The following is a 26,400-nucleotide window of genomic DNA, read 5'->3' as shown; positions in this document are numbered from 1 at the left end:
TTGTTATTTTTATTTGAAAATGCCAGTGAATTATATAGTATTGCGTCTTCTATCTCAAAATTTGAACCTCTGTTTTATCAATCTCATTTTGGTATAGATATCCGAATTGTGTACATGTAGTATGAGTATACGTATATATTGTCAGCATGATTTTTATCAGTTATGGATGTATACCTGAATTTACCACAAAATCAACTGTTTTCTCTGTATGTCATGTTATATAAAGGGAATGTGTCTAACAGACAGGATACTTGAAAGGCAAGTCATCAAAAACAATGCCTAAAGATCTAGAATTTGCAATGATATACTTTTGTCTTGTCCTTTCATGAATGTATTAGTGTTAAAATCCAGTGGCAAATATTACATGCATCTGGAGAAGATGTTAATATGATATGTGCATAAGCCTTGCTTTATACAAAACTGACCAACTGAGCCATATATTCAATATGCTAGTTATAGCAACTCTGAACCAACCAAGTATCTGTTCTTACTCTTACATGCCACCTTTTAGCAAAGAAGCAAAACAATAAAATATCTAACTTGACCACTATTTTATGATCCATGACATTTGTGTTCAAGGTTTGGCCAAGTGGTACTTAAATTATCACCTGGTAACCAAAGAAAATCCAAAGTTTTGAAAAGGAAATCTCACAATATGTGGTCTGAAATCTGGGTTCAGTTAGTTCAAATTTGCTTGGATTTATGATATTTTTTCACTATTTAAAAGTCAAATCATTAAAACATAATTGTAAGTTAATATTTGTTTCTTTTATTTTTGTAATGATATCTACTACAAACCATAACTAGTTTGACCACAGTGAATAAGATTATTAAATCGTCTGCTATAAATTCTTCGAGCCTGTGCATTTGTTTTGTTTACATTTATCAGCTGCTGTTTATATACAACTTGTACCTCCTACATTACCTTATCAGTCAAATCTTAATTGGGCATGTCTTCCTGATCAGGCTGATCGGATGTTGCAGGTTTTCGGGCTTAACTTTTGAATGGTAAATGTCGGAACCATTTAAATCAAGCTTCACCTGTATTTTTTAATGCCCATGACTTTGTGTTAAAAGTTAACAAGATTGCATCAAGTAGTATTATCATTTGTTACCATCTCGATACTTTTAATGTAATTAAGGGGCATAACTCATGAAAGATAAATATCAACCCTTCAAAATTGAACATGACTTGTATTTTGTGGTACATGACATTGTTTAAATTTCAAAAGATTTCGTTAAGCCATACTTAAATTATCATCCAGAAACCATATGAACAGACATATGCATAACGATCTGTCTCCCTCACCCCTCTTTGAGGAGGGGTATCATTATCATGTGAATGTCTCAATTCACCAAATCTAAAGCCCAAGTTAACCAATTATCAAAGTGACATAAATTGGACCATGTGCTGTTTATTGCTGTCTTTGTTTGTATATCTTGTTTTTTTTCTGAGGAATTGGTGGTTGGTGTGGTCTGGGTGTAGTGAGCAGGGGAGTGTTTTATTGGTCTCTTCTGTATATCTCCTAAGTGTACATGAAGTTCATGTCCATCCTGTTACCGCTAGTTAAATCAGCCGTTAAATTGTTCTTCCTATGAATATTGAAATAGTCAGTGTTGATTTCAAAAGCGCAAAGTAACCTAAACATTAAAACACGGCACATTTCTGGTATAACAGTGTTGAGAAAAGAAATTTCAAGACATCTAGTGAAAAAAAATAGTGGGTACTTTTTTTTCATGTCTATGCTGTTACCAACATATTGATTAATTACACCAATAGTATACTTGTAAAAAGTGCAATAACGTGTTGGAAACCAAAATCACAACAGAAAAACATTATCACTTCATCAAAGGGAGTAGTTATTACACAACAGCATTCAAAAATTAGGAAATTTGTCTATCCTGTTATGTCTATCCTGTTACTATGGTTGCTATGGTTACAGTAACAGGATAGACAATAGTAGACAGAAACGTCTTTAAAAAGTTTATAATAATATATAATTGCACACAATATGACATTTTTCGTTGTTTGAACTCATCTAAAGGTTATAACGTCTTAATCTTCGCAATTTAGCGTTTGCTGGTGCAATACTGATATCGGTAACAGGATAGACAAAAAAGTAACAGGATAGAACTTTAGATAGTGACATATCATTAACGTATGTTCCTGTTACCAATAAAATAAAGACAAAAGTAAATTAACATGCAAGGGATTTACTTTATGTTGGGTTTATTTGAAAGAGAGAAAAAATGCCGAACATTATGAATTGCTATCTAAGACTTGCATTACTGGTGGTTATTTTTATAACCTTTGAAAACCAATTTTTCAGTACAACATGAAAAATTGGCAAATAATCTATTATTTTACAGAATGAATATATATAGAAGTTTTTACTCTTTTAAACCATCTTATTGGCTACGAAAAACAAGCTTAAAATTTTATCGAAACCTTTTCTAAATAACCCGAAATTTCTTTTGAACATGGTAACAGGAGAGACAAAATATTGCACCACCTATCAAAAAATGTTTCAATATATTCTTGTATGACATTATCAAGATTGCATCTTTTTATATGTTGTTCTATTGGTACTGTTTGTTTTGATTTGCTTATGACGAGGGTTGTTTGAATAAGTAACTTTAAATCAATTTTGCAATTTCAAATTTTACATTTTTTGAAAATGACCCATAAAGGGATATAACTGAAAAACAGTAATAGTGACGCTAACACAATTTGTATTTTTCTGAGTTTTGTGGTAATAACAATTGTGTATTAGTTTCATAACATTTGGTTAATGCAAACTGAAGTTAGAGAACGGAAATGAAAAATTCAGCAATTTTTCCATTTGTAAAGCAGCATAACTCTAGAACAATAAGAGTGACACCCCAAAAAAACAAACTTGATCTGTATTTTGTAGTAATAAGCATTGTGTATAAGTTTCATAACATTTGGTAGAGGCAAACTTAAGTTAGAGAACGGAAACGATAAATTAAGCAATTTTTCCATTTGTAAAGGGCATAACTCTCGAACAGTTTAAAGTGACACCACCAATATTCAATCTTGATCTGTATTTTGTAGTAATAAGCATTGTGTATAAGTTTCATAGCATTTGGTTGAGGCAAATTTAAGTAAGAGAAAGGAAACAAAAAATTCAGCAATTTTTCCATTTGTAAAGGGGCATAACTCTAGAACAATAAACGTGACACCCCCAAAATTCAAACTTGATCTGTATTTTGTGGTAATAAGCATTGTGTTTAAGTTTCATAGCATTTGGTTGAGGCAAACTTAAGTTAGAGAACGGAAACATAAAAAATTCAGCAATTTTTCCATTTGTAAAGGAGCATAACTCTAAAACGGTTAAAGTGACACCACCAAAATTCAAACTTGATCTGTATTTTGTGGTTTTAAGCATTGTGTATAAGTTTCATAGCATTTGGTTGAGGCAAACTTAAGTTAGAGAACGGAAACGAAAAATTCTGCAATTTTTCCATGTGTAAAGCGGCATAACTCTAGAACAATAAGAGTGACACCCCAAAAAAACAAACTTGATCTGTGTATTTTGTAGTAATAAGCATTGTGTATAAGTTTCATAGCATTTGGTTGAGGCAAATTTAAGTAAGAGAAAGGAAACAAAAAATTCAGCAATTTTTCCATTTGTAAAGGGGCATAACTCTAGAATAATAAACGTTACACCCCCAAAATTCAAACTTGATCTGTATTTTGTGGTAATAAGCATTGTGTTTAAGTTTCATAGCATTTGGTTGAGGCAAACTTAAGTTAGAGAACGGAAACGATAAATTAAGCAATTTTTCCATTTGTAAAGGGCTTAACTATAAAACGGTTTAAAGTGACACCACCAATATTCAATCTTGATCTGTATTTTGTGATTATAAGCATTGTGTATAAGTTTCATAGCATTTGGTTGAGGCAAACTTAAGTTACAGAACGGAAACAAAAAAATCAGCAATTTTTCCATTTGTAAAGGGGCATAACTCTAGAACGATTAAAGTGACACCACCAAAATTCACACTTGATCTGTATTTTGTGGTAATTAGCATTGTGTATAAGTTTCATAACATTTGGTTGACGCAATCTAAAGTTAGAGAACGGAAACCAACTTTTAGATGTACGGACGGACAGATAAGGGTAAAACTTAATGCCCCCTCTGCTAAGGCGGGGGCATATAAACAGAAATGTACCTCTTCTGGCTCACTACCGAAGAATAAAAAAAACAGGCGACAGTATTTTTGGAATTTCCTGTCAATCCATTTTATGTATTATCAAAGGGAGATAACTCTAAAATCACAAACCATTACTGGAGTCACTTCAGCATAAAATGCAGTTCAATGTGATCCAAATGCATTTTTACTGTATGACATTAAATAGGATACTAGAAGCTAAATATCATTGATATATATTTAGTTCAAGTGATCTCTCAGGAATTGACCTAAACACACAACTTTACTAAATCAGGTGGACATAAGACTAACACTATATGCCTCTTTTACTTCAATGGCTGGGATAATATTCCTTGCCTTCAACTATAAATAAATAAAGACTTAAACACAACTGTACATATTTTTATAATAATTTCATAGATGAAATGAGCAAACATAACACTATTAATAACAAGCAATAAACTAACAAAGGTCAAAAGTTAGGACAACCTACAATACAACTAGTAGCCTAATTTTTACAGTAAATATGGTTAACATATATAAACTTGATATTTTGGAATGGATTACAGATTATATATGATGCAACTCAGAGGATTTACAAACAACGAATATTCAATGAATTTAGTAATGGCATTGTTTTAAATGACCCTTTAAATTAAGGTCAAGACTAGGTAACTAAAAGCATCTTATATGTAAATTTATAAAAAAATTGCCCATTAGAAATGCCTTTTGTAAATCATGGATACTTGTGTTTACTGTAACCTAATCATCCTTGGAATGTTGATGGAACCTGTCTACCATTAGTATAAATCATATTAGGAAACTGCATTTATATGGGATTTGCAAATACAAAATTCTAATTAACAACAATTAATTAAAAGATCTGATTTAGGTTAAACTATCAATTGTACAATAAAGTTAATTTCTTGGTTTATCTAAAACAATTTTTGGATTAAGGGTCTGGAGTCTCTTATAGATCCCAGATATCAGACTGAAAGTTACATTTTGAATATCCAAACATTTTATAATAAAAAGTAGAGTTACTTTCACCTGAGCTTTACAATTATAAAACACAACCAATTTATGTCAAAAATTCAAAAAAATTGTAAAATGGTAAATATATATAAATCTTTTATTTTACTTTTATATGTGTTAGTTTGCAAAACAATCTTTAAAAATAAAAAAATAACACAATTGTGTTAACTGCTGGGTGGATGAATGTAGATATCTTTTACAAGAAACATAATATTTTCATCAAGAAATACATAATGAATAGAAATACTATTATTTCTTAAATACTGACTAAAAGTAGCCATGAGTATGACAATCTCTCTAAAAATACTGTAGCTGATTAAACTAACGTTGAAAAGTGTATATGTTAATAATAAATTCCTAAGTACACAAATTATCTAAGAATCAGATAGTCTGATATGTTGTTTTCAACATTTCAGTAGTAAAATATAAGTTGAAATATAATGCCTTTAAAAGGATTGACACTGCTTTAAGCTATTACTGATGCATGAAAACAATTAAACATTTAATGCAATGAACAACTTATGGAATGATAAAATATTTGAAATGTTCACAACAAAATATCACAATTCTATCACAACCACAAGTATATATACTGACATGTTTCCAAGGGAACACATTTTGTTGATATATAATAAAATAGCACATTTGCCCTGCTTGAATATACTGATTATATCATATAAGTGTAAGGATGCTTAAAATTTCATTTTTTATATGAAATTCCCACAGGATGAGACAAAATATTCAATAAATGGTTCTTAGTGGGTTGACAAGGATGCAAAGCCAAAAAATTTTAACTGCTATTGGGGAAAACAGGGTTATGTTGGGTAGGTTCATAAATTTTACCTTGTAAGAGGTTACATACAGACCCCTTAAAAAAAGTTTACGTAAGGGTTCCTAACATTTTTAAAACAGAGTCATCTATATTATATCTGTATTATTAATCAGTCGAACCTGTTTTAAAGATCAACTCTATTAAGCTTAAACCTGTCTTGTCAGGTCACCCTTTTTTTGTCCAAAAGTAGCAATACCTATGCATTTTGAACCTCAATTAAAAGGTCACCTCTCACATAAGGTCTATTTCTCCAGACAGCAACCCTTCAAACAGGTTTGACTGTATCTAAATGCATTACATCGGATTACACTTAGATACAACTGGACTTCTATGGACATGACCTAAACCTTGTGTTTAATCTTAAATATGTATGATTTCAAATAAGCCTCCCCAAGAACTATGATATAGCAATATAACTGTAGATATACAAGGTCACTGTACAAAATGAAATATTATTATCATACAAATATTTTATATGTACAATTGTTAAGAAATACTAAACTGTAATACTGATTTATCAGTAGAAAGAACACTGGCAAAATCACTAAGATCTGTGTGTTTAAAGATAGCATAAAAAAAAATTTGAACCCTACTTATGTTACACAGTATCAGTTTGGAATGAAAAGTCAACAAGATAAGTTCAGAGTATGAAAAACAGTAAACTATTTACTTTCTTTACAATGCTTTCTTGGTTAAAAAAAAAAAAAGGATGTTTCAACTCACCATTTTCAACCTTTCCTTAACATATTGTATCCTTCTGGTTTTTTCCTAGTCTACACATGTATTTTTGACATGCAGCACCTATATTTCTTACTAATCTTACAAAAATTACATCTCAAAAATCCTGTCAAATATTTTGATTGATTCATTGATTGATATTTCGAATATATCTTTCATACAGTTTCGCATTCATTTCTTTCTATATATTTCATATGAACAATCTTGGAACATCATTTCCCTGGTAGAAATTCTTATTCTTTCAATTGCCTTGTATCCAAGAAAATGCACAACAAACCTAAATTCATTTTCCCATATTTTTGGAGTTCTACACATTATATACTTCAATTATGAAAAAAACAATTCTTTGCATTTCAAGAGGGAACATCTTTATAACTTGATTTATGTCTCATTTAGATAAAATTTGTCCAGGTAATTAATACTTATGATTGTACATTTGGATCTTAATGTAGAAAAAAACCCAATAGAATAAAGTTGTGCCACATATCTTTTTTAAGGAAGATAACTTTTACACCTTTTTTTTATTGAAATTTTGTTTCATTAGTTCTGCATGTTTTATGTACCCCTAGTTTCAAAAAAGATTTCCAAGAAGAAAGTAATACATCAAAACAAAAGAATCACAATAAAATTTATATCAATTATTATTTTTTACAATGTGAGAAAATTTCACCCTGCTTTGTAAGATCTAACCTACTTGCAACTTTTAAACACACTATTTATATAACTTTATTTAACTTAATTAAACCAGATCTTAGCTCCCTGTGGTATGCTTTTGTATAAAATATTATGTCCAAAATGTAAAACTGAGTATGCTACTTATATGAACACTTCTGAATAAAAAATATTCATCATAAACAATGGAATGGCATAAAAAGCACATATAAAGCACATGTAAAGCACATATAGATATATATGAATTATTAATTAACAAGGAATGTCAAAAAGTGATGTTATATTATTTAGATTTTATATAAATCATAAATGCATATAAATTGCAAAGATGTTTGGTATATAAGTTTTACTACATATAACACTAAATGTACAGACAAAAAAAAAATTGAGATGGTTTGTAAATGACTCAAAAGTGATTTGTATGTATGTATTTCAATAAACTATTAACACAGAGATATGTGTTGCCTTTTTGTTATTTTGATAATGCAAATGTTGAAATAAAAATAGCAATACTTTAACATGTAAGTTATGCAAATATTCAAAGTCATTGAACCATGACTGAAGGTCCATGGAAATGAGATGTGCCAATGCTAATACAACTGCATACCAAATACAATTGACTTATCATAAGTCGTTCCCTTTAAACAAACCTAAACACAAACATTAACATGTAAACTATGTAAAAGTTTCAAAGTCAATGAACCATGATGAGGGGGTGGGGCTATATAATCTCCATGGAAACGAGACTTGCAAATGCCAATTAATTTGCATACCAAATATCACTGACTTAACATTAGCGGTTCATCTTAAACTGATCTAATCTTAAACTAATACATGTAAACAAAGCAAAAAGTTCAAAGTCAATAGACTATGACTGAGGGGGCAGGGCCAAATATTCTCCATGGAAATGAGATGTGCTAATGCTTATACAACTGCAATGTGCATACCAATTAACATTGGCCTACCACTAATGGTTCCCCTTGAACTGACTGAATCACAAACTAATACATGTAAACTAAGCAAAAGTTTCAAAGTCAATAGACCATGACTGAGGGGGTGGAGCCAAATAATCTCCATGGACATGAGATATGCCAATGCTTATACAACTGCATACCAAATATCATTGACCTACCACTAGTGGTTCCCCATAAACTGACCTAATCACAAACTAATACATGTAAACTAAGCAAAAGTTTCATAGTCAATAGACCATGACTGAGGGGGCAGGGCCAAATAATCTCCATGGAAATGAGCTGTGCCAATGCTAATACAACTGCATACCAAATATCATTGACCTACCAACAGTGGTTCACCATAAACTAGACCTAATCACAAACTTATACATTGTTGACAACACCGCCGACGCCGGAAACATCATACCTATGTCTTGCTTTACTGTAACTCGGGAACTGGTCTGCTTATTTTATATAAATGTCTTTCTTAATTGACAGATCAAATTTTTCACATCACAGACCAATTCCGATTACAAACAAGATTCAAACTGAAATTTAAAAATTAAAAATATCAACAAGATTATATAGATCTCAAAATATCAAATTTTGACAGATAAATCTACATGAAAAGTTATTGGATAAATATCTCAATCTATACATCATCCGTCAAATGGAATTCTTAAGTAGAATTACTGCACTAGAAAAAATTTAAAAGTCATAAACATGACATAAAACATACTTATATATATATATATATATGTATATAGTAAACTCCTCTCATGCTACTTTACATGTTATCTCCAGTCCTGTGCTATAGACACTTCAAAATACACAACCATATTCACGAGAAAGACTTGATCACTGAATGCTGATAACAATAACCTTTCTGTACACGTATAATTTGATTATAATATATGTACACAAAATCAACAACCATACAAAAATAGAAGATTCTTTGGCAACACAGAACCTGATTTTGATTACAGAGTTTCTGTCTTTGGTTTTACATCAGATCTAGGGTACTATTGTGGTGGTGGTCGTAAATTACATTCTGCCATTTTGTAACAATACTGATATTGCTCCTACAAAATAAAACAATTTTATTATGAAGTATTGCTTGAACACTAACATGCATAACTTAAGTAAATGAACAAAAAACTAAGACCTAACACTGGTGCAATTAAAGAACCTTTATTGAGTCAGTTCACACACCCCTCGCCCCAATATAAATTAGGATTTTAGACAGTATTATGTTCTTAATCAAATCAATTTTTAGTAAGTATGACCATGACTTTAGACCAATTGACTAAGACTTCCTCTTCTGTGAACATGTATCAAAGTCAAATTGCAATCCAATATAACACATCCTTAAAAAACTTTCCTAATACAGTGTCATTTTTACTTTGAAATTAACCTTATAAATAGTTACATGAAGATTGATCGAGATCTCATTATATGTGACCATATATACAAGTAAGTTTGCATACCTATATGTAGTATTTGATTTTGCATTCAATAACCACTTTACAGCTTTAATTGTTTTCTATTTTTAAAAACTATGACCTTTTCCTTAGACATTTTGATCTAAACAGACATATTTATCTTACTCTCATTAAATGTGACGATGTATACCAGTAAAGTTGCAATCCTATTTGTAGTAATTGATTTAGCATCTGATAAACACTTTTTTAACACATATTCTCTCTTCTTCTAGTTACTATGACCTTGAACTTAGACACAGTGACCTCAAAATCAGTAGGGAGATGCCTCTCATTATGTGTGACCATATATGTGGGTAAAATCGCAATCCCATATTTAGTTTAGATTTGAAAACTTTTTTCGTAACAAATTTCTGTCTATTTTTTGGAAGAACAATCTTTGGTATAGTGACCTCATCCTCTCTTCATATGTGACAATATATATCCAAGGTTGGTAACAATCCCATATGTAGTGTACGGGGTATTTATTTTAGCATTGAGAAACCACTTTTTGTACAAATTTTGGTATATATAAGAAACTATGAGCTTGACCTTTGACAATATTGACCTCAAAACCAATAGGGAGCTTCCTCTCATTATATGTGATTATTTTAAGTTGCAATCAGATCACATGGTATAGCATGCTCACATGAAATTTGAAACCCAACTTTAGGAAGCTCAGATTTGTAGTTTCTTTGAAAAATGCAACAAAAATTTTATTAGACAGATGAGATGACAGACTGAGTGACAGGTAGGGGACTAATAAAATCATAGAATTGGTTATCCTGCTATTTGACATAGGTTACTTCACAAAAGCATTTAAAGAGGAAACTGTTGTAAAATATTCCTACATCTCCCCCACTCATCCCTCTTCCAATTTTATAAAGAACAGTGATATGTCTGATGTTAAATAAATACCAACATTCAAATAGTATATTTTCATATAATGTTTAAGTATAACTTTACCTTATCCTCAATGAACTGGGGTCTATTATTTCGTATTGTTTTAACAGTTTGGAATACATCAATTTCTTGGTCTAGTTCTTTACGTTCTAATATTAAACTAATGGCACAATATAATCCACTTCTACTAGCACCATTCCTAGATAAAATTCAAAACGTGGTTAAGAATGAATCCTAAAAAACTTCAAACATATGATTCTTGTTATTAACTTAGGAATATCATGCATAACTTTATAAATCTGAATGATTAATTGAACTATAGATCTCATGAAATAAAAAAAAATATGTTAAAAAATTGTGAACTTGAGGTGTGTAGTTCAAGAATGACTGATGAGTTGTTATTTTCTTCAACATTACAATTATCATCATTTATATTGATGTGGATTAAATCATAACATGTATTTAACTATTCACTAAAGTAATCAAAATGTTCCACACCCACATTACTCTGTTGCATATTTTGCAATGATGACGATGATGGTCACAACATCAAAAATTTGGTTGTTTAATATTAATTAAACAAACACAAAACATATGAACACATCACAGAGTACATAATTATATACATGTACAGGAACTGAAAAAAAAGTAATGAGATTCCATCAACAACCTCTTTATAAAGGGCACCTGTCTATAAAGGGCACTTCCTGCTTTCCCTCGAGTGCCCTTTATAGACAGGTTTTACTATAAATAAAGGTAGTTATGTAAAGTCAATTCATAAATTTTTGTGAAATTAAGAGAAAAATGAAAATGTGTCCTTATACCATTACTTACATGCAGTGAACAGTGATTGGTCCTTTTCCACTCTGCTTTGTCCAATGGTCTACTTCTCTTAATAAATCTGCTAATGCTTGGGCAGATGATGGAATATTTTTCTCTCCCCAGTTGAATTCAAACTGTTTTACAGCACGATCCTCATTCTATAAAATGTAATTTTATTTATACATACATAACAAGAGTGCACATGCCGATAATGTCTTGCACTATTGCATTCTTTACTGATCAGGACTTAATTTATATTTTAAGTCTTTAAGATAAAAGTTTACTACAAGTATCACATCAACTTAAGGGCTTTTGATACAGTAGCAGTGGCAGATAATAGTGCTTCCAAACATAACATGTACTTTTAGCAACATTACTGATGATAAGCATACAAAATTCATGAAAAATATAAAAGTAATCAAATTTGAAAGGAGTTACCAAGGAAAACGAACTCGCTGTTTATTGAAGAAAAAAAAAAGACTTTTTTCTTTTTTATCCAAAATAAGTTCCAATTTATGATGGTAATTTGTATAAGGGATTAGCATCCATATGTCTCATATTACAGGATAGTTGTGGCAGGTAAGTATATATCACTACATATAGCATAATCTTAAGCAGAAAATAATTGACAGATACTAGCAAACTTCAGAAGGTCACTCTTGGCCTTGCAGCATGTTTAAGAAAACTATAAAAATAAGATACGGTATGACTGCCAATGAGATTACTATCCACCAACATGAGATGGATGTAAGCAAGTAATCTTTTTATACTGTCGTTTATTGTTACATTTTGAATTTTTCATCCCATTTCCACTTTATACAGAATAAATGAAATGTTCAATATTTGTTTTTGCCCTTTCGTATTGTGGGCTATAAAAGGATTGTGTAGCGATTTTACCTTTATTTTGTTACTCAATTTAAATATCCTTTCTGTTATTGTTTTGTTTGATTCACTAGAAGATAGTAGTTGTGTAATGATTTTACCTTGATTTTGTTACTCAATTTAAATATCCTTTCAGTTATTGTTTTGTTTGATTCACTAGAAGACAGTAGTTCTATACTGAGTGGATCATAAGACACTGAATATCCATATTCTTCTGGCCAGTATAAGGCACATGTCTACAATATCATAAAAAATATTCAGAATTTATTTTCAGTAATTATAAATCATATCTTAAAATTTATGTCAAATTTCAAAGAAGCCAAACAATCAAGATGAATTATTCAGCATTTCAATTAACAGAAGTAAATTTTATATGGTATAACTATACCTGGGCAAAAACATTGATTTAACCTGAAAAAAAGAGGAATTATTTGTTTTATACAAACATTAACATAATGTGAAATAAACTAGAACTGTCTAAGAAGCAAGACAAATTCAACTCCCTTTCTTTATCAATTAGCACTCAATATCAATTTTTTGAATATAATTTACAGTAAAAAAAAAACCAACAAGTGAAACTGCTAGCTACTGCTCACTGATGATACCCCCGCCCAAATATTTCAGTAAACAGGAAGTTGTTGAGTGATGAATCTGAAAACGCATCACACGGTATAGCGTACATATAAACCCTGAAACCAAATTTCAAAAATCCTTGTATTGTAGTTCCTGAGAAAAATGTGACGAAAATTTTCAATTTGGCTATCATGTGTAAAATGATACAAGTGTTCGGTAAACAGGAAGTTGTTGAGTGATGAATCTGAAAACGCATCACACAGTAAAGCTGACTTATATAAACCCTGAAACCAAATTTCAGAAATCTTTGTAATGTAGTTCCTGATAAAGATGCCAGGAAAATATGCATGGGACGGACGGACGGACTGACTGACGGATGGACGGACAGACAGAGGTAAAACAGTGTACCTCTACTTTTTTAAAGCGGGCGTATAATTACAAAGTAATATGAACATAAATCATCTGTATTAGTGCTGCATGTAGAATATTTTTTTTAACTCTGGGAAACCATTTAACAAACCTTGTCGTTTCTATCAAATTCATTCAACATGATGACAGTGTTAGAGTTATAATCATATAACATTCTCCAGAAATCTGCTACTGTCTTAGGCAACGGCATCTGTGTCACTATAAATCTATCTCTATGTGTGTAACCCTGAAAAATTCAAATATTTTATAAATTTACAAAAAGTATTCCCTCATTAAAGACTGTTTTGAAATATCCAGCCACCTGAACTATTTGCTAAACCTATTTAATTCTGATTTATACATTCTGACAATCAATTCAAATTTTATTAATTTTCTTATAATCTACAGTAATTGGTAAATATGCTAAGCTCTGTCCTCTATTCTACAGAATTTGAAATGTTAATCATCTTATGCACATGCTACAATGAATGATATGTATATAGAATAATGGCATTTTTGTTTTTGGTACTGTCTTTATCAGCAAGAATATCATGCAAACCTGCAAGATATCTGACAATATTTTACTTTTCTTATCATCCATAAAAATTATGACAGTTGTAGAAATTCAGTGCTCACAAGACACAAAGATTATAACAGTAGAGTTACTTACAGGTAAGAATACTGCATTAATGTAATCATTGGATCCTTCTACCTGTGTATATAGGTGTGGCCTGTATCTGTTAGCTGTAAATGTAAAATGTAATCATTAGACCCTTCTACCTGTGTATATAGGTGTGGCCTGTATCTGTTAGCTGTAAATGTAAAATGTAATCATTAGACCCTTCTACCTGTGTATATAGGTGTGGCCTGTATCTGTTAGCTGTAAATGTAAAATGTAATCATTAGATCCTTCTACTTGTGTATATAGTTGTGGCCAGAAAAATGTATGTTAGCTGTAAATGTACATTGTAATCATTAGGTATATAGGTGTTGCCTGTATCTGTTAGCTGTAAATGTACATTGTAATCATTAGGTATATAGGTGTGGCCTGTATCTGTTAGCTGTAAATGTAAAATGTAATCATTAGGTATATAGGTGTGGCCTGTATCTGTTAGCTGTAAATGTACATTGTAATCATTAGGTATATAGGTGTGGCCTGTATCTGTTAGCTGTAAATGTAAAATGTAATCATTAGGTATATAGGTGTGGCCTGTATCTGTTAGCTGTAAAGGTACATTGTAATCATTAGGTATATAGGTGTGGCCTGTATCTGTTAGCTGTAAAGGTACATTGTAATCATTAGGTATATAGGTGTGGCCTGTATCTGTTAGCTATAAATGTACATTGTAATCATTAGGTATATGGGTGTGGCCTGTATCTGTTAGCTGTAAATGTAAAATGTAATCATTAGGTATATAGGTGTGGCCTGTATCTGTAAGCTTTAAATGTTAACTGAAAAAAGTTTTGAAGCCTTAAGTAGGAAGCAGAAAAATATTGCTACTTTATTTTTATGCTACTGATAAAGGATATACATTTGCTATTTAATTTTTTTATTTTTAATGAAAAGAAAATATTGTTTTAAATTTATTCAGATCAAACCAACAACTTCCCACATCTGAAACAAACTGTTTTTAATGTACTAGCTAACAAGGCAATAGTCCACATGACGACACATCAGCACACAGGTCTTAAAATTCTGATTTTTTTTTAAAAAAAGCAGCAGTCTGCTCTCCTAACCAAAGATAAAACTAATAACCTCCTGAACTTTGAACATTAACTTTAATCAATTTAAATCTTTCCACATTGGATTGCAAAGAAGGACTTTCTTAACCACTTAACTAAACGACTTATATGATCATAATGAGGGTAAATCCAGAAAAGTACTTCTTACCCACAAAATTTACAAAGCGTTATTTACATATTACTTACCTGGAAGTACATTCTTTACTCTGTTTTTATCAATGTTTTCTGGATCTAAAGCAGCTTTGAACTCTGTATTTTCTATATTTGGTAACAACTTCTGAGCAACCTTCACAATGATTGAAAACATTATATTATTTAAAGAAGATAGAATAGTTAAAATACAGAATACTTATATTTGCTATAATTGCTTTTATCTTAATCATTTGAACTCTTGTGGATAGTTGTCTCATTTAGCAACCATACCACATCTCCTTATTTTTATATCATAGTCGTGAAACATTTTATCAAACTGCCTTGTTTACTATTGATAGAATAGAATACAAACCTGTTTTTTTATGAAGAATTTACAATTTTGATTTGCCTGATATAAAAGAGGTGAAGCAGGGTTATCACTACGGCAACTCCATGATTCCTGGACTGATGAAAATCTGACAGAATTGATCATTTTCAAATCTTGTGAGTCCAAAAATGCACCAAGATTTTAAAATGCAGTATCAACTGAACGCAAACATCATCACTTTAGAACAAAAGTTAAAAAATAATCTAAATTTCATGTCATTTCCTTTCTCTATTCTGACATGGGGACTGAAATAATAAATCATAAAGCAATAAAATGTCATCTTCTCACTGTTGGACTCACCATGGCCAAAAATGTCCCTGGACTCGCCTTAAAAAATTATTAGGGAGAACCCTGGTGTTTAAACAAGAAAAAACAACAACCCAAAAACATAAAAGACATAAAGACCATTTTTTATCCACACTTTTAAGTTAAACATTGAGTATGGGTTACATTCAAACAGAAACAAAGAAAAGCATAACATAAAACAGGAACTTGAAAAACAAATAAATTGTTGTTATGAATATGTTAATACATCTTTGATATACCTCAAACTGTTTATCAAATGCTGACACCTCAAATCCAGCCTTTGGAATACACATTTCTTGGTATCGAGATTCAAATTCCCCAACGGGCATTGTTGTTTCTCCTGCTAATACTGCTTCTAATAAGGCATCATATAAAAACATATATTGTTCCTGAAGTAAACAGACAAAGAGTTATACATAAAATCATAAAAACAACTGTTTACCTCTGACAGGTCTTAAACCTATTTAAATGGAATAATAAAATAAAGTAATTTACATTGACAACTGGAATACTGAAAATTAGTGATAAATAATATTTGTTTCTTCATCTTACATGTGTATCTGCATGCAGAGAAAAATGGTCTATAGAAAAGTAGAAATCATCATTATCAAGAGGGATTTTCCTTACATCAATCCCAAGAATATTGTAAAATTTCACAAAAAGGGCCAGGGCAAAGTTATACCATAACACAACACTAAAATTGGTAACATAATGGTACACTAATCAATATAAGCCATTTAAATTTGTTAGCCATCAATGTTCTTGGAGGATATTAAAACAATGACTAAGTATTCTCTTAAATTTGGTATTTTGTAATTTCAATATTGAATTTCAAAGAACAGCATTTTTCATCAATAAATAAAATGCTTCGCTGGGGCGCAGCTTGATACGACCGCAGAGGTCGAACCCTGAACAGTTGGGGCAAGTATGGACACAACATTCAAGCTTGATACAGCTCTGAATTTGGATTGTTATTAAATATTTGACACAGCATAGGTTTCTGACACAGAAAGAATGTGGTCTAAGAACTTGAATTTTTTTAATTTACCTATTATGGCCCATAATCAAAAATCTAAACACATGTTTAGATTCAGCATATCAAAGAACCCCAAGAATTCAATTTTTGCTAAAATCAAACTAAGTTTAATTTTGGACCCTTTGGACCTTAATGTAGACCAATTTAAAAAACGGGACTTAAAGTTAAAAATCTAAATACACGGTTAGATTTGGAATATCAAAGAACCCCAATAATTCAATTTTTGATGAAATCAAACAAAGTTTAATTTTGGACCCTTTTGACCTCAATATGAACAAATTTGATAGGGGGGCCCACAAATAAAAATTCTAAATGCATGGTTAGATTCAGCCTATCAAAGAACCCCTTTTTATCAATTTTTGTTGAAATCAAAAAAAGTTTAATTTTGGACCCCAACTTGCACCAACTTGAAAACTGGGCCCATAATCAAAAATCTAAACACATGTTTAGATTCAGCATATCAAAGAACCCCAAGAATTCAATTTTTGCTAAAATCAAACTAAGTTTAATTTTGGACCCTTTGGACCTTAATGTAGACCAATTTAAAAAACGGGACTTAAAGTTAAAAATCTAAATACACGGTTAGATTTGGAATATCAAAGAACCCCAATAATTCAATTTTTGATGAAATCAAACAAAGTTTAATTTTGGACCCTTTTGACCTCAATATGAACAAATTTGATAGGGGGGCCCACAAATAAAAATTCTAAATGCATGGTTAGATTCAGCCTATCAAAGAACCCCTTTTTATCAATTTTTGTTGAAATCAAAAAAAGTTTAATTTTGGACCCCAACTTGCACCAACTTGAAAACTGGGCCCATAATCAAAAATCTAAACACATGTTTAGATTCAGCATATCAAAGAACCCCAAGAATTCAATTTTTGCTAAAATCAAACTAAGTTTAATTTTGGACCCTTTGGACCTTAATGTAGACCAATTTAAAAAACGGGACTTAAAGTTAAAAATCTAAATACACGGTTAGATTTGGAATATCAAAGAACCCCAATAATTCAATTTTTGATGAAATCAAACAAAGTTTAATTTTGGACCCTTTTGACCTCAATATGAACAAATTTGATAGGGGGGCCCACAAATAAAAATTCTAAATGCATGGTTAGATTCAGCCTATCAAAGAACCCCTTTTTATCAATTTTTGTTGAAATCAAAAAAAGTTTAATTTTGGACCCCAACTTGCACCAACTTGAAAACTGGGCCCATAATAAAAAATCTAAACACATGTTTAGATTCAGCATATCAAAGAACCCCAAGAATTCAATTTTTGTTAAAATCAAACTAAGTTTAATTTTGGACCCTTTGGACCTCAATGAAGACCAATTTAAAAAACGGGACCCAAATTAAAAATCTTAAAACACGGTTAGATTTGGCATATCAAAGAACCCCAATAATTCAATTTTCGATGAAATCAAACAAAGTTTAATTTTGGACCCTTTTGACCTCAATATGAACCAATTTGATAGCAGGGCCTACAAATAAAAAATCTAAATACATGGTTAGATTCAGCATATCAAAGAACCTCATATATTCAATTTTTGTTGAAATCAAACAAAGTTTAATTTTGGACCCCAATTTGGACCAACTTGAAAACTGGGCCCATAATCAAAAATCTAAATACATGTTTAGATTAAGCATATCAAAGAACCCCATATATTCAATTTTTGTTGAAATCAAACAAAGTTTAAATACTGGACCCTATCTTGGACCAACTTGAAAACTGGGCCCATAATCAAAAATCTAAACACATGTTTAGATTCAGCAAATCAAAGAACCCCAAGAATTCAATTTTTGTTAAAATCAAACTAAGTTTAAATTTGGACCCTTTGGACCTCAATGTAGACCAATTTAAAAAACAGAACCCAAAATTAAAAACCTAAATACACGGTTAGATTTGGAATATCAAAGAACCCCAATAATTCAATTTTAGATGAAATCAAACAAAGTTTAATTTTGGACCCTTTTGACCTCAATATGAACCAATTAGATAACGGGGTCCACAAATAAAAAATCTAAATACATGGTTAGATTCAGCATATCAAAGAACCCCATATATTCAATTTTTGTTGAAATCAAACAAAGTTTAATTTTGGACCCCAATTTGGACCAACTTGAAAACTGGGCCAAAAATCAAAAATCTAAATACATGTTTAGATTCAGCATATCAAAGAACCTCATATATTCAATTTTTGCTAAAATCAAACAAAGTTTAATTTTGGACCCTTTGGACATTAATGTAGACCAATTTGAAAACTGGACCCAAAATTAAAAATCTAAATACACTGTTAGATTCGGCATAACAAATAAATAAATGTGATCAAAGATTTTACAAATCTAATGCGCCATACTGTGCAATTAAAGATTACTTCTTGAAATTTTTCAATATTTGAAATTTGAAAAAAAAATAATATTTGAAGAATAATTCTTTTTAATTTCTGAAATCTGAAATGAGAAAAAATTGGCCCCCCACAATTTCTTTTTATTCCCCCCCCCCTTTTTCCCCCAAAAAAATTCTTTCCCTCAAGATATGGTCATAATCTCAATTCAAATTTCCAATGGAGTTGGCAACCATAATTACCCATTTAAATTTACCATAGTGCTAACTTAATCTATTTTATAATAGAATTAATAAAAATATAGTGTCAAATCTTTCATATGGATTTTTTTGTAAAAAAAAAAGATGAAAACATTTGCAGATATTTTTACCGGTCTTCCTTTATAAATATGCATTTCTTTAAACATAATTTAAAAGCAGTGTAAGGGAAGTAACCAAAACGTTGTATTTGGATTACCTCCCTTACACTGTTTTAGATTATCTTTATTGTTCATTAACCATTACTTTATACATAATTTAAAAGCAGTGTAAGGGAGATAATTTCAATGATGTATTTGATTTATCTCCCTTACACTGCTTTAAATTATGTTTTGTACTAAAGTATTTGTCCATTAACCAGGACAACCTTGTTTTTCCCCCTTTTTTGCCCCTAATTCCTAAACGGTTTGAGCCATAACCCCCCAAAGCAAATCCTAACCATCCCTTTGTGGTATGGAAACTTGTAGTATAATTTCAGAGAGATCCATACACTGTTCCACAGTTATTGTCTGGAAACTAGAAAATGCTCATTTTTGGCCCCTTTTTGGCCCCTAATTCCTTAACTGTTGGTACCATAACCCCCAAAATCAATCCCAACCTTCCTTTTGTGGTATTTAACCTTATGGTCAAATTTCAAAAAGATCCATTCACTTAAAATAAAGTTAGAGTGCGAAAACCAATATGTATTCGGACGACAACGCTGGACGACGACGACGACGCCGGACGACGACGACGCCGGACGACGACGACGACGACGACGACGCCAACGTCATACCAATATACGACCACAAAATTTTTTTGCGGTCGTATAAAAATTACATAAAACTCCATAAGGTCATTTTTCCTGCCCTTGTATGAAAAATACTTACAGTTCAAAGGAGGTTTGCTTAGGACCAATGGAGGGATGGACAAACAATGTGATTACAATATAAAAAGTGGCACATACCCAAGTTTGTATCATATTGGTTCTATTTGCTCTCATGAGCTGTGCACATTTCAGTACATCTACAAATCCTTCTGCTTTGGCTTGCTCATTTGTATAATCTAAACCTATATAAGTACCAGATCTTCCTATACCAGCACTAGAAACAAAAGACATATAATTATTTCTACGATATGATTATTTTTACTAAATCTTATTCAATCATTTATATGTGAAACATTTAAAATAGTCCATTGTTGACATTGGACTTTATCAAAAGACAAAAAATTATTCAATCAAACTCAATCTTTCTAATAATTGGTGCCTGCCTGTGATAAATATGATAAACAGCCCTGATCAAAATATTTTGCTTCATATATAAAGCACAATATGTACCCTTAAATAATAGAACTTTTTTTATAATGGATAATGAATTATATTTTCATTTCTTTCCAGACATTGCCACAAAGGTGAACAATTAAGGAATAACAGCACTGTAGTTGGAGTTTCCACCATTAATTGGGGAGTTGACGGTCACTAACGCATTTTACTGGCAACACATATTTTCAATCATATACCGGTAGTATTAATAAAACATTTGTGAATTTCAGCAATTCAAAATGGCAGACTAAGGCATGTTAATTGTGGATTTAAAGGTCAATTATAACCAATGAAATAAAATGCTCCGCTGGGGCGCAGCTTAAAACGACCGCAGAGGTCGAACCCTGAACAGTTGGGGCAAGTATGGACACAACATTCAAGCTTGATACAGCACTGAATTTGGATTGGAATTAAATATTTGACACAGCATAGGTTTCTGACACAGAATGAATGAGGTCTAAGAACTTAAAAATTTTTAATTTACCTATTCAAACCATATCATTATTATTTGCTTTTATATATAAATCAGAAATAACCAATTTAAAATGGAAACCTCCCCCCCCCCCCCAAATTTTTTGAACCCTCTTATGATTCATCACCCCAAACTCAATCCCAGCCTTCCCTTTGTGGTATGGTACCATGTAGTACAATTTCAGAGAGATCCATACACTTGAACACAAGTTATTGTCTGGAAACTAGAAAAATGCTTGTTTTTTGGCCCCTTTTTGGCCCCAAATTCCTAAACGTTTATGGCAATAGACCAGTTTCACATAAGCGACTTATCAACGCTGATCTCGAAATCTTATGTGCGTTTGCGTTTAAATCCCGCGATAATTAACGATATCATACGTGACAGGGGGCTACATCAAATTGACTCTGATATTTAGCAACACAATGATAAATCAACCGATTATACACATCTCTCTCTCTCGTGGTGTATGCAGGAGATTATTTAAAAAATTTTACGATATATTAATAATCATTCATTTTATATATTCAGAATAAATAGTTTGACCGTTTATACAGAGAATAACATAAATTTAAAATTAAAAAATGTGGTATGATTGCAAACGAGACAACTATCCACCAGCGCCAAATGAAAGATGAAAGCAACCATATGTCAGCATACAGCCCTCGACAATGAGAGAATCTATACCGAATAGTAAGCTCTAAAAGGTCACGACACAAAACAATTCATACCAGAAAATAAGTCATCCTGTTGCTGTAAAGAGTTCATAACAGTTGTGTTTTTTGAGATTTAAAAGTATAAATCTTGTTATTGCTTTCTTTTGCTTACTGCGCTATGTACATAGCCTGTATGTCAGTTTGATTTTTCGTGAAAAGAGAAACCGGCACTACTAAATAATTGAAATTTCCACTACTGGTAGTTTGGAAGTATAAACGAAAATTGATAGAATTTTTCCTTATATCCTTTATCAAAGATGTCGTATATATTGTGATATGTTAAAAATATGAAAAACACAATGATAGTTCACCGAGTTTGTTTTCAAGCTGCAGGCTGTGAAAACATGAAACATTTTGTATGGATTATACCGAGAAAATCTTTAAGATATCATTATATGAATATTTAAAGATAAAATGAATGATAGAATTTCAAAATAAAATGTGAGAAGATAGCTCTTATAAAATGCTTTCAGAATAACAACAGAAAAAAATGAGTCACTATGCGTTTTATCCTGTTTAGCATACATGGCAATCCCAATATAACATAAAATAGAACACTTTCCTGTTAACTGTAATAGATATTATGTAGTAGACAGAGTCCTGGCTCCGTATTGAAGACCGTACTTTGACCTATAATTGTTAACTTTTTATAAATTGTGACTTGGATTGAGAGTTGTCTCATTGGCACTCATACCACATCTTCTTATTTGTATGTACATTTGTTTCAAATATTTCTGCGTCAGTGATGTTTTAAACGGTCATGATAATGAAGTGTGATATAAGGCAGTTTTAAAAAACGTATCAGAAATACAGGTTTATCTTCAATTTTCAATCATCACACTATAATACAATGCATTCAATTGCATTTATTTTTTGTTCCGTGTTGAAGACCGTAATTTGACCTATGGTTTACTTTTACAAATTGTGATTTGGATGGAGAGTTGTCTCATTGGCACTCAAACATTTTTGTACCACATCTTCTTATATTTATTCAATGCCATTTTAATTTCTAAGCTATGTTCACGATCGACCTCGTCTATGCAGAGGTCAGTGCGAGCGGCCAGAGTAATGTTCTACATATTTTCAACTTTATCAGTTTTCATGCCATTAAAAGTAATTGAATATCCTGTATTTAACACGCTTTGACATAAAATAAGATCAAACTGCTGAATGACCCTCCACTAAATTATTAAAATATTCCCAGTGGCATTAACCTTACTGGCCATGATACCTCAGTGTAGATTAGGTACCAGGGTTAACATTTTAAACATCTGTTTTAGAGGGATGGGCATTTGATTTTGAGGGGGTCGGGGTGATTTTAGAAAACTAATATTCTAGAAGGAGTTAATTAAAAATAATTATGACCAAGGCAGGATGGAAAAGAATAATCTGCAACACAAAATGAAGGAAATAAATTGTGTACAAAAGTTGAATAAACTAATCAAATGGTCGCCCTTTTGCAGTAACTGTATGTCTTTTGTGTTGGGATGCCAAAAACGTTAATGTTATTTACAAATGTGCCAAAAGCTGCAAATCTATTTTAGACAGAAGGAGACGTTTTTTATATCGATAATTTTTAGACTGTAAAGTTTTCGTAATTTGTTTTAGAAATTTACAAAGTCCTTTATTGTTTGATGAAATTTTACTTTGTGTCTCTCATAATTCTTTTAAGAATGGCATTAATATCTATTTATGTTTTTATGATATATGTAAATATTTTATTGTTTATATTAATGGTGAGACGTTAATAAACTATCTATCTATCTATCTATAGAAAAGGGTACATTTTTATCAATTGTCACCTGGTGAGATAGTACAAGGTAAAACGAGGATTCCACATGGCTAAGGTGTTAATTAATTTATGACCTAATACTATGTATATGAAGTGAGCCCCGCTTATTTATCTAATTTATTCTTCCCGTTAAGTGATTGACCTCAGCGTGAATTCGTGACAATTAAAGGTACAATTAAAGCCAGGCAGCATATCAGATCGTATATTAACAACAACACAGCAGTAGTCCATTTTAAATCTTATAATGTGTCATTGTTAATAAAGTTGTCTCGTCAATATAATTTTTTATATTTTGATTCAAATGATGCTCATGTTGCTTGGACATGTAAACGCAAACACGTAATCAGATGAATGTTTTTTCCAAATCTGCATGGTCACTGCTTATCAACCGTTAGCCCCCAGTTGATGAACTCTCGGTAATTATCGCGTGATTTCATAGTTTGGCTAATTAGATTAGACATGCGCAGTTAAATGTGAAACTGGTGTATTACCCCCAAACTCAATTCCAGCTTTCCCTTTGTGATATGGAACCTTGCAGTACAATTTCATAAAGATCCATACACTTACACACAAGTTATTGTCATGAAACTAGAAAACTGCTTGTTTTTTGCCCCTTTTTGACCCCTTATTCCTAAAATTTGGAGGCAATTACCCCCAAAATCAATCCCAGCATTCCCTTTATATTCCCTTTGTGATATGGAACCTTGTGGTACAATGTCAGAGAGATCCATACACTAACACACAAGTTATGTCTGGAAGTTACAAAAATGCTTATTTTTGGCCCCTAATTCCTTAACTGTTGGTACCATAACCCCCAAAATCAATCCCCACCTTCCTTTTGTGGTATTGAACCTGATGGTAAAATTTCATAGAGATCCATTCACTTAAACTAAAGTTAGAGTGCGAAAACCAATGAGTCTTCGGACGACAACGACTACGCCAACGTTATACCAATATACGACCGCAAAATTTTTTTTCGGTCGTATAAAAAGTTGTTATATAAAGATTGTATTAGAATAACAGATGCTGTAATTATCAGTCTACATATACCTACCTACAGTGAACAACAACAGGTGCTGTACTATCTTTGTTGTAAGCATCAACTTTATGTTTAAAACATAACAATGGCGTAGATGACGTCAGTGTACCATGATCAGACCAGCTGGTGAAATGGAATTGTTTAATGTCTCTACTCTGTCCATTCTGTTATCATAAAAGCATGTACATTGTCAATATAAACAAATTATTAGTTTTTCTATCATTTCACATAGTACACTGATGAAATTCTTAGTGCATGTAAATCTATCCCATTCAGTATTGATTATACTTCGTGTGTAATCCAAGGCATTCAATAAATTTTGTACAATATAATCTATTACATTTTCTGACTTTCTAATCACAAATAGATGAGTGGAATCTCAATGTAAGCCTTTTTCTATTTCTTTTAATTGAATTAATTTTTTATAAGATTTGTGTTTTGTTGCGATATAGCTTTTATGTGCTGATGCGGCGTAAAGCAACCACTAATCAATCATCAAGATTGTATTACTTTTGCCAAAGGGCCATGTTGAAAAATAAAAACAATTAAATGGCCTTTTCCTTATAGTTATACAAGACATCCTTATTTGTTATCAAGGATAAAAGTAAAGAACCACTTATTCAGGGCCCAGTAAGTAAGAACATACAAGAAAGGAGTACATGATTAAAACAGAAAGTAGTTCCTACACACTGCTCTAACTTTTAAAATATGTCAAATATTTGTGTAATTTTGGTAACATGTATCGAATGAAAGCTTTAATAAGGACTGTAGAACTCTTGTGGAATGTTTATTTTGAATAATACAACAATGTAAAATAAAAACTGAAATAGAAAGGCATATTTTCCTGTTTCTCAGATGTTTTTGCAGGAACCAGTGGATTCTTAAATCCTAATTTAGACATACTGATTTGTTAAATTATTATTCATATCATAAGGTTTTGTTTTGACATAAACTATCTGTTTCTTTATATCAACATAAAAGATATAAATGCTTGAAATAGCAAAATTTAACATAGAAAGCAATGCAACAATGAGTTAGTGGTTTTCAGATTGACTTGCCCATGTCAAATTAGTTAATAGTTGGGCAGAGGCTTCAGTCAGAACCTGCTGTTAAATTATCTAATACAGTTCAATTGATGTACTTACACATGATATTTTAAATGTCCTAATAGTAAAATCTGTGTATACTGTTGTTTGTATAATTTCTACTGAGACATTTCCATAACTTGTTGATCCCTCATCTGGCCAATACAGTTCACATTTTGTCTGCAAGTAAATATGTCATAGGAAAATGTCAATAAAGGCAGAAATTCTCTCTTAAAAGACAAAAATACACACAAAATGCTGATACATATTATCGACTCCATGCATTAAGTGTTTATTTTAGACTTTTTGTAA

General features: G+C 31.3%; 1 protein-coding gene across 2 annotated transcripts in view; it reads right to left on the bottom strand.

Annotated features, from left to right (window-relative positions):
* Positions 1-4,562: 4,562 nt before the first annotated feature.
* Positions 4,563-26,400, bottom strand: part of LOC127706006 (receptor-type tyrosine-protein phosphatase kappa-like) — a 41,063-nt gene continuing 19,225 nt past the window's right edge. The window contains exons 16-27 of one of the 2 annotated variants that reach the window (XR_007984151.1): positions 26,149-26,268; positions 25,019-25,167; positions 20,631-20,766; positions 16,281-16,430; positions 15,402-15,501; positions 14,143-14,216; positions 13,585-13,719; positions 12,593-12,727; positions 11,622-11,767; positions 10,851-10,986; positions 8,749-9,488; positions 4,563-8,581 (exon numbers count right to left, since the gene is read on the bottom strand). Coding sequence is in view for 1 of the 2 variants with exons in the window: in XM_052210405.1 (XP_052066365.1) it covers positions 9,429-9,488; positions 10,851-10,986; positions 11,622-11,767; positions 12,593-12,727; positions 13,585-13,719; positions 14,143-14,216; positions 15,402-15,501; positions 16,281-16,430; positions 20,631-20,766; positions 25,019-25,167; positions 26,149-26,268 (1,341 nt within the window). In the remaining variant the exon portion in view is untranslated. Of the gene's footprint in view, positions 9,489-10,850; positions 10,987-11,621; positions 11,768-12,592; positions 12,728-13,584; positions 13,720-14,142; positions 14,217-15,401; positions 15,502-16,280; positions 16,431-20,630; positions 20,767-25,018; positions 25,168-26,148; positions 26,269-26,400 lie in introns of both variants that reach the window. The other variant, XM_052210405.1, reaches the window with a different exon arrangement.

This window comes from Mytilus californianus, unplaced genomic scaffold (assembly GCF_021869535.1).
Source record: "Mytilus californianus isolate M0D057914Y unplaced genomic scaffold, xbMytCali1.0.p SCAF_1, whole genome shotgun sequence".
Lineage (NCBI taxonomy): Eukaryota > Metazoa > Mollusca > Bivalvia > Mytilida > Mytilidae > Mytilus > Mytilus californianus.
This window is presented reverse-complemented; position numbering and strand designations above follow the sequence as displayed.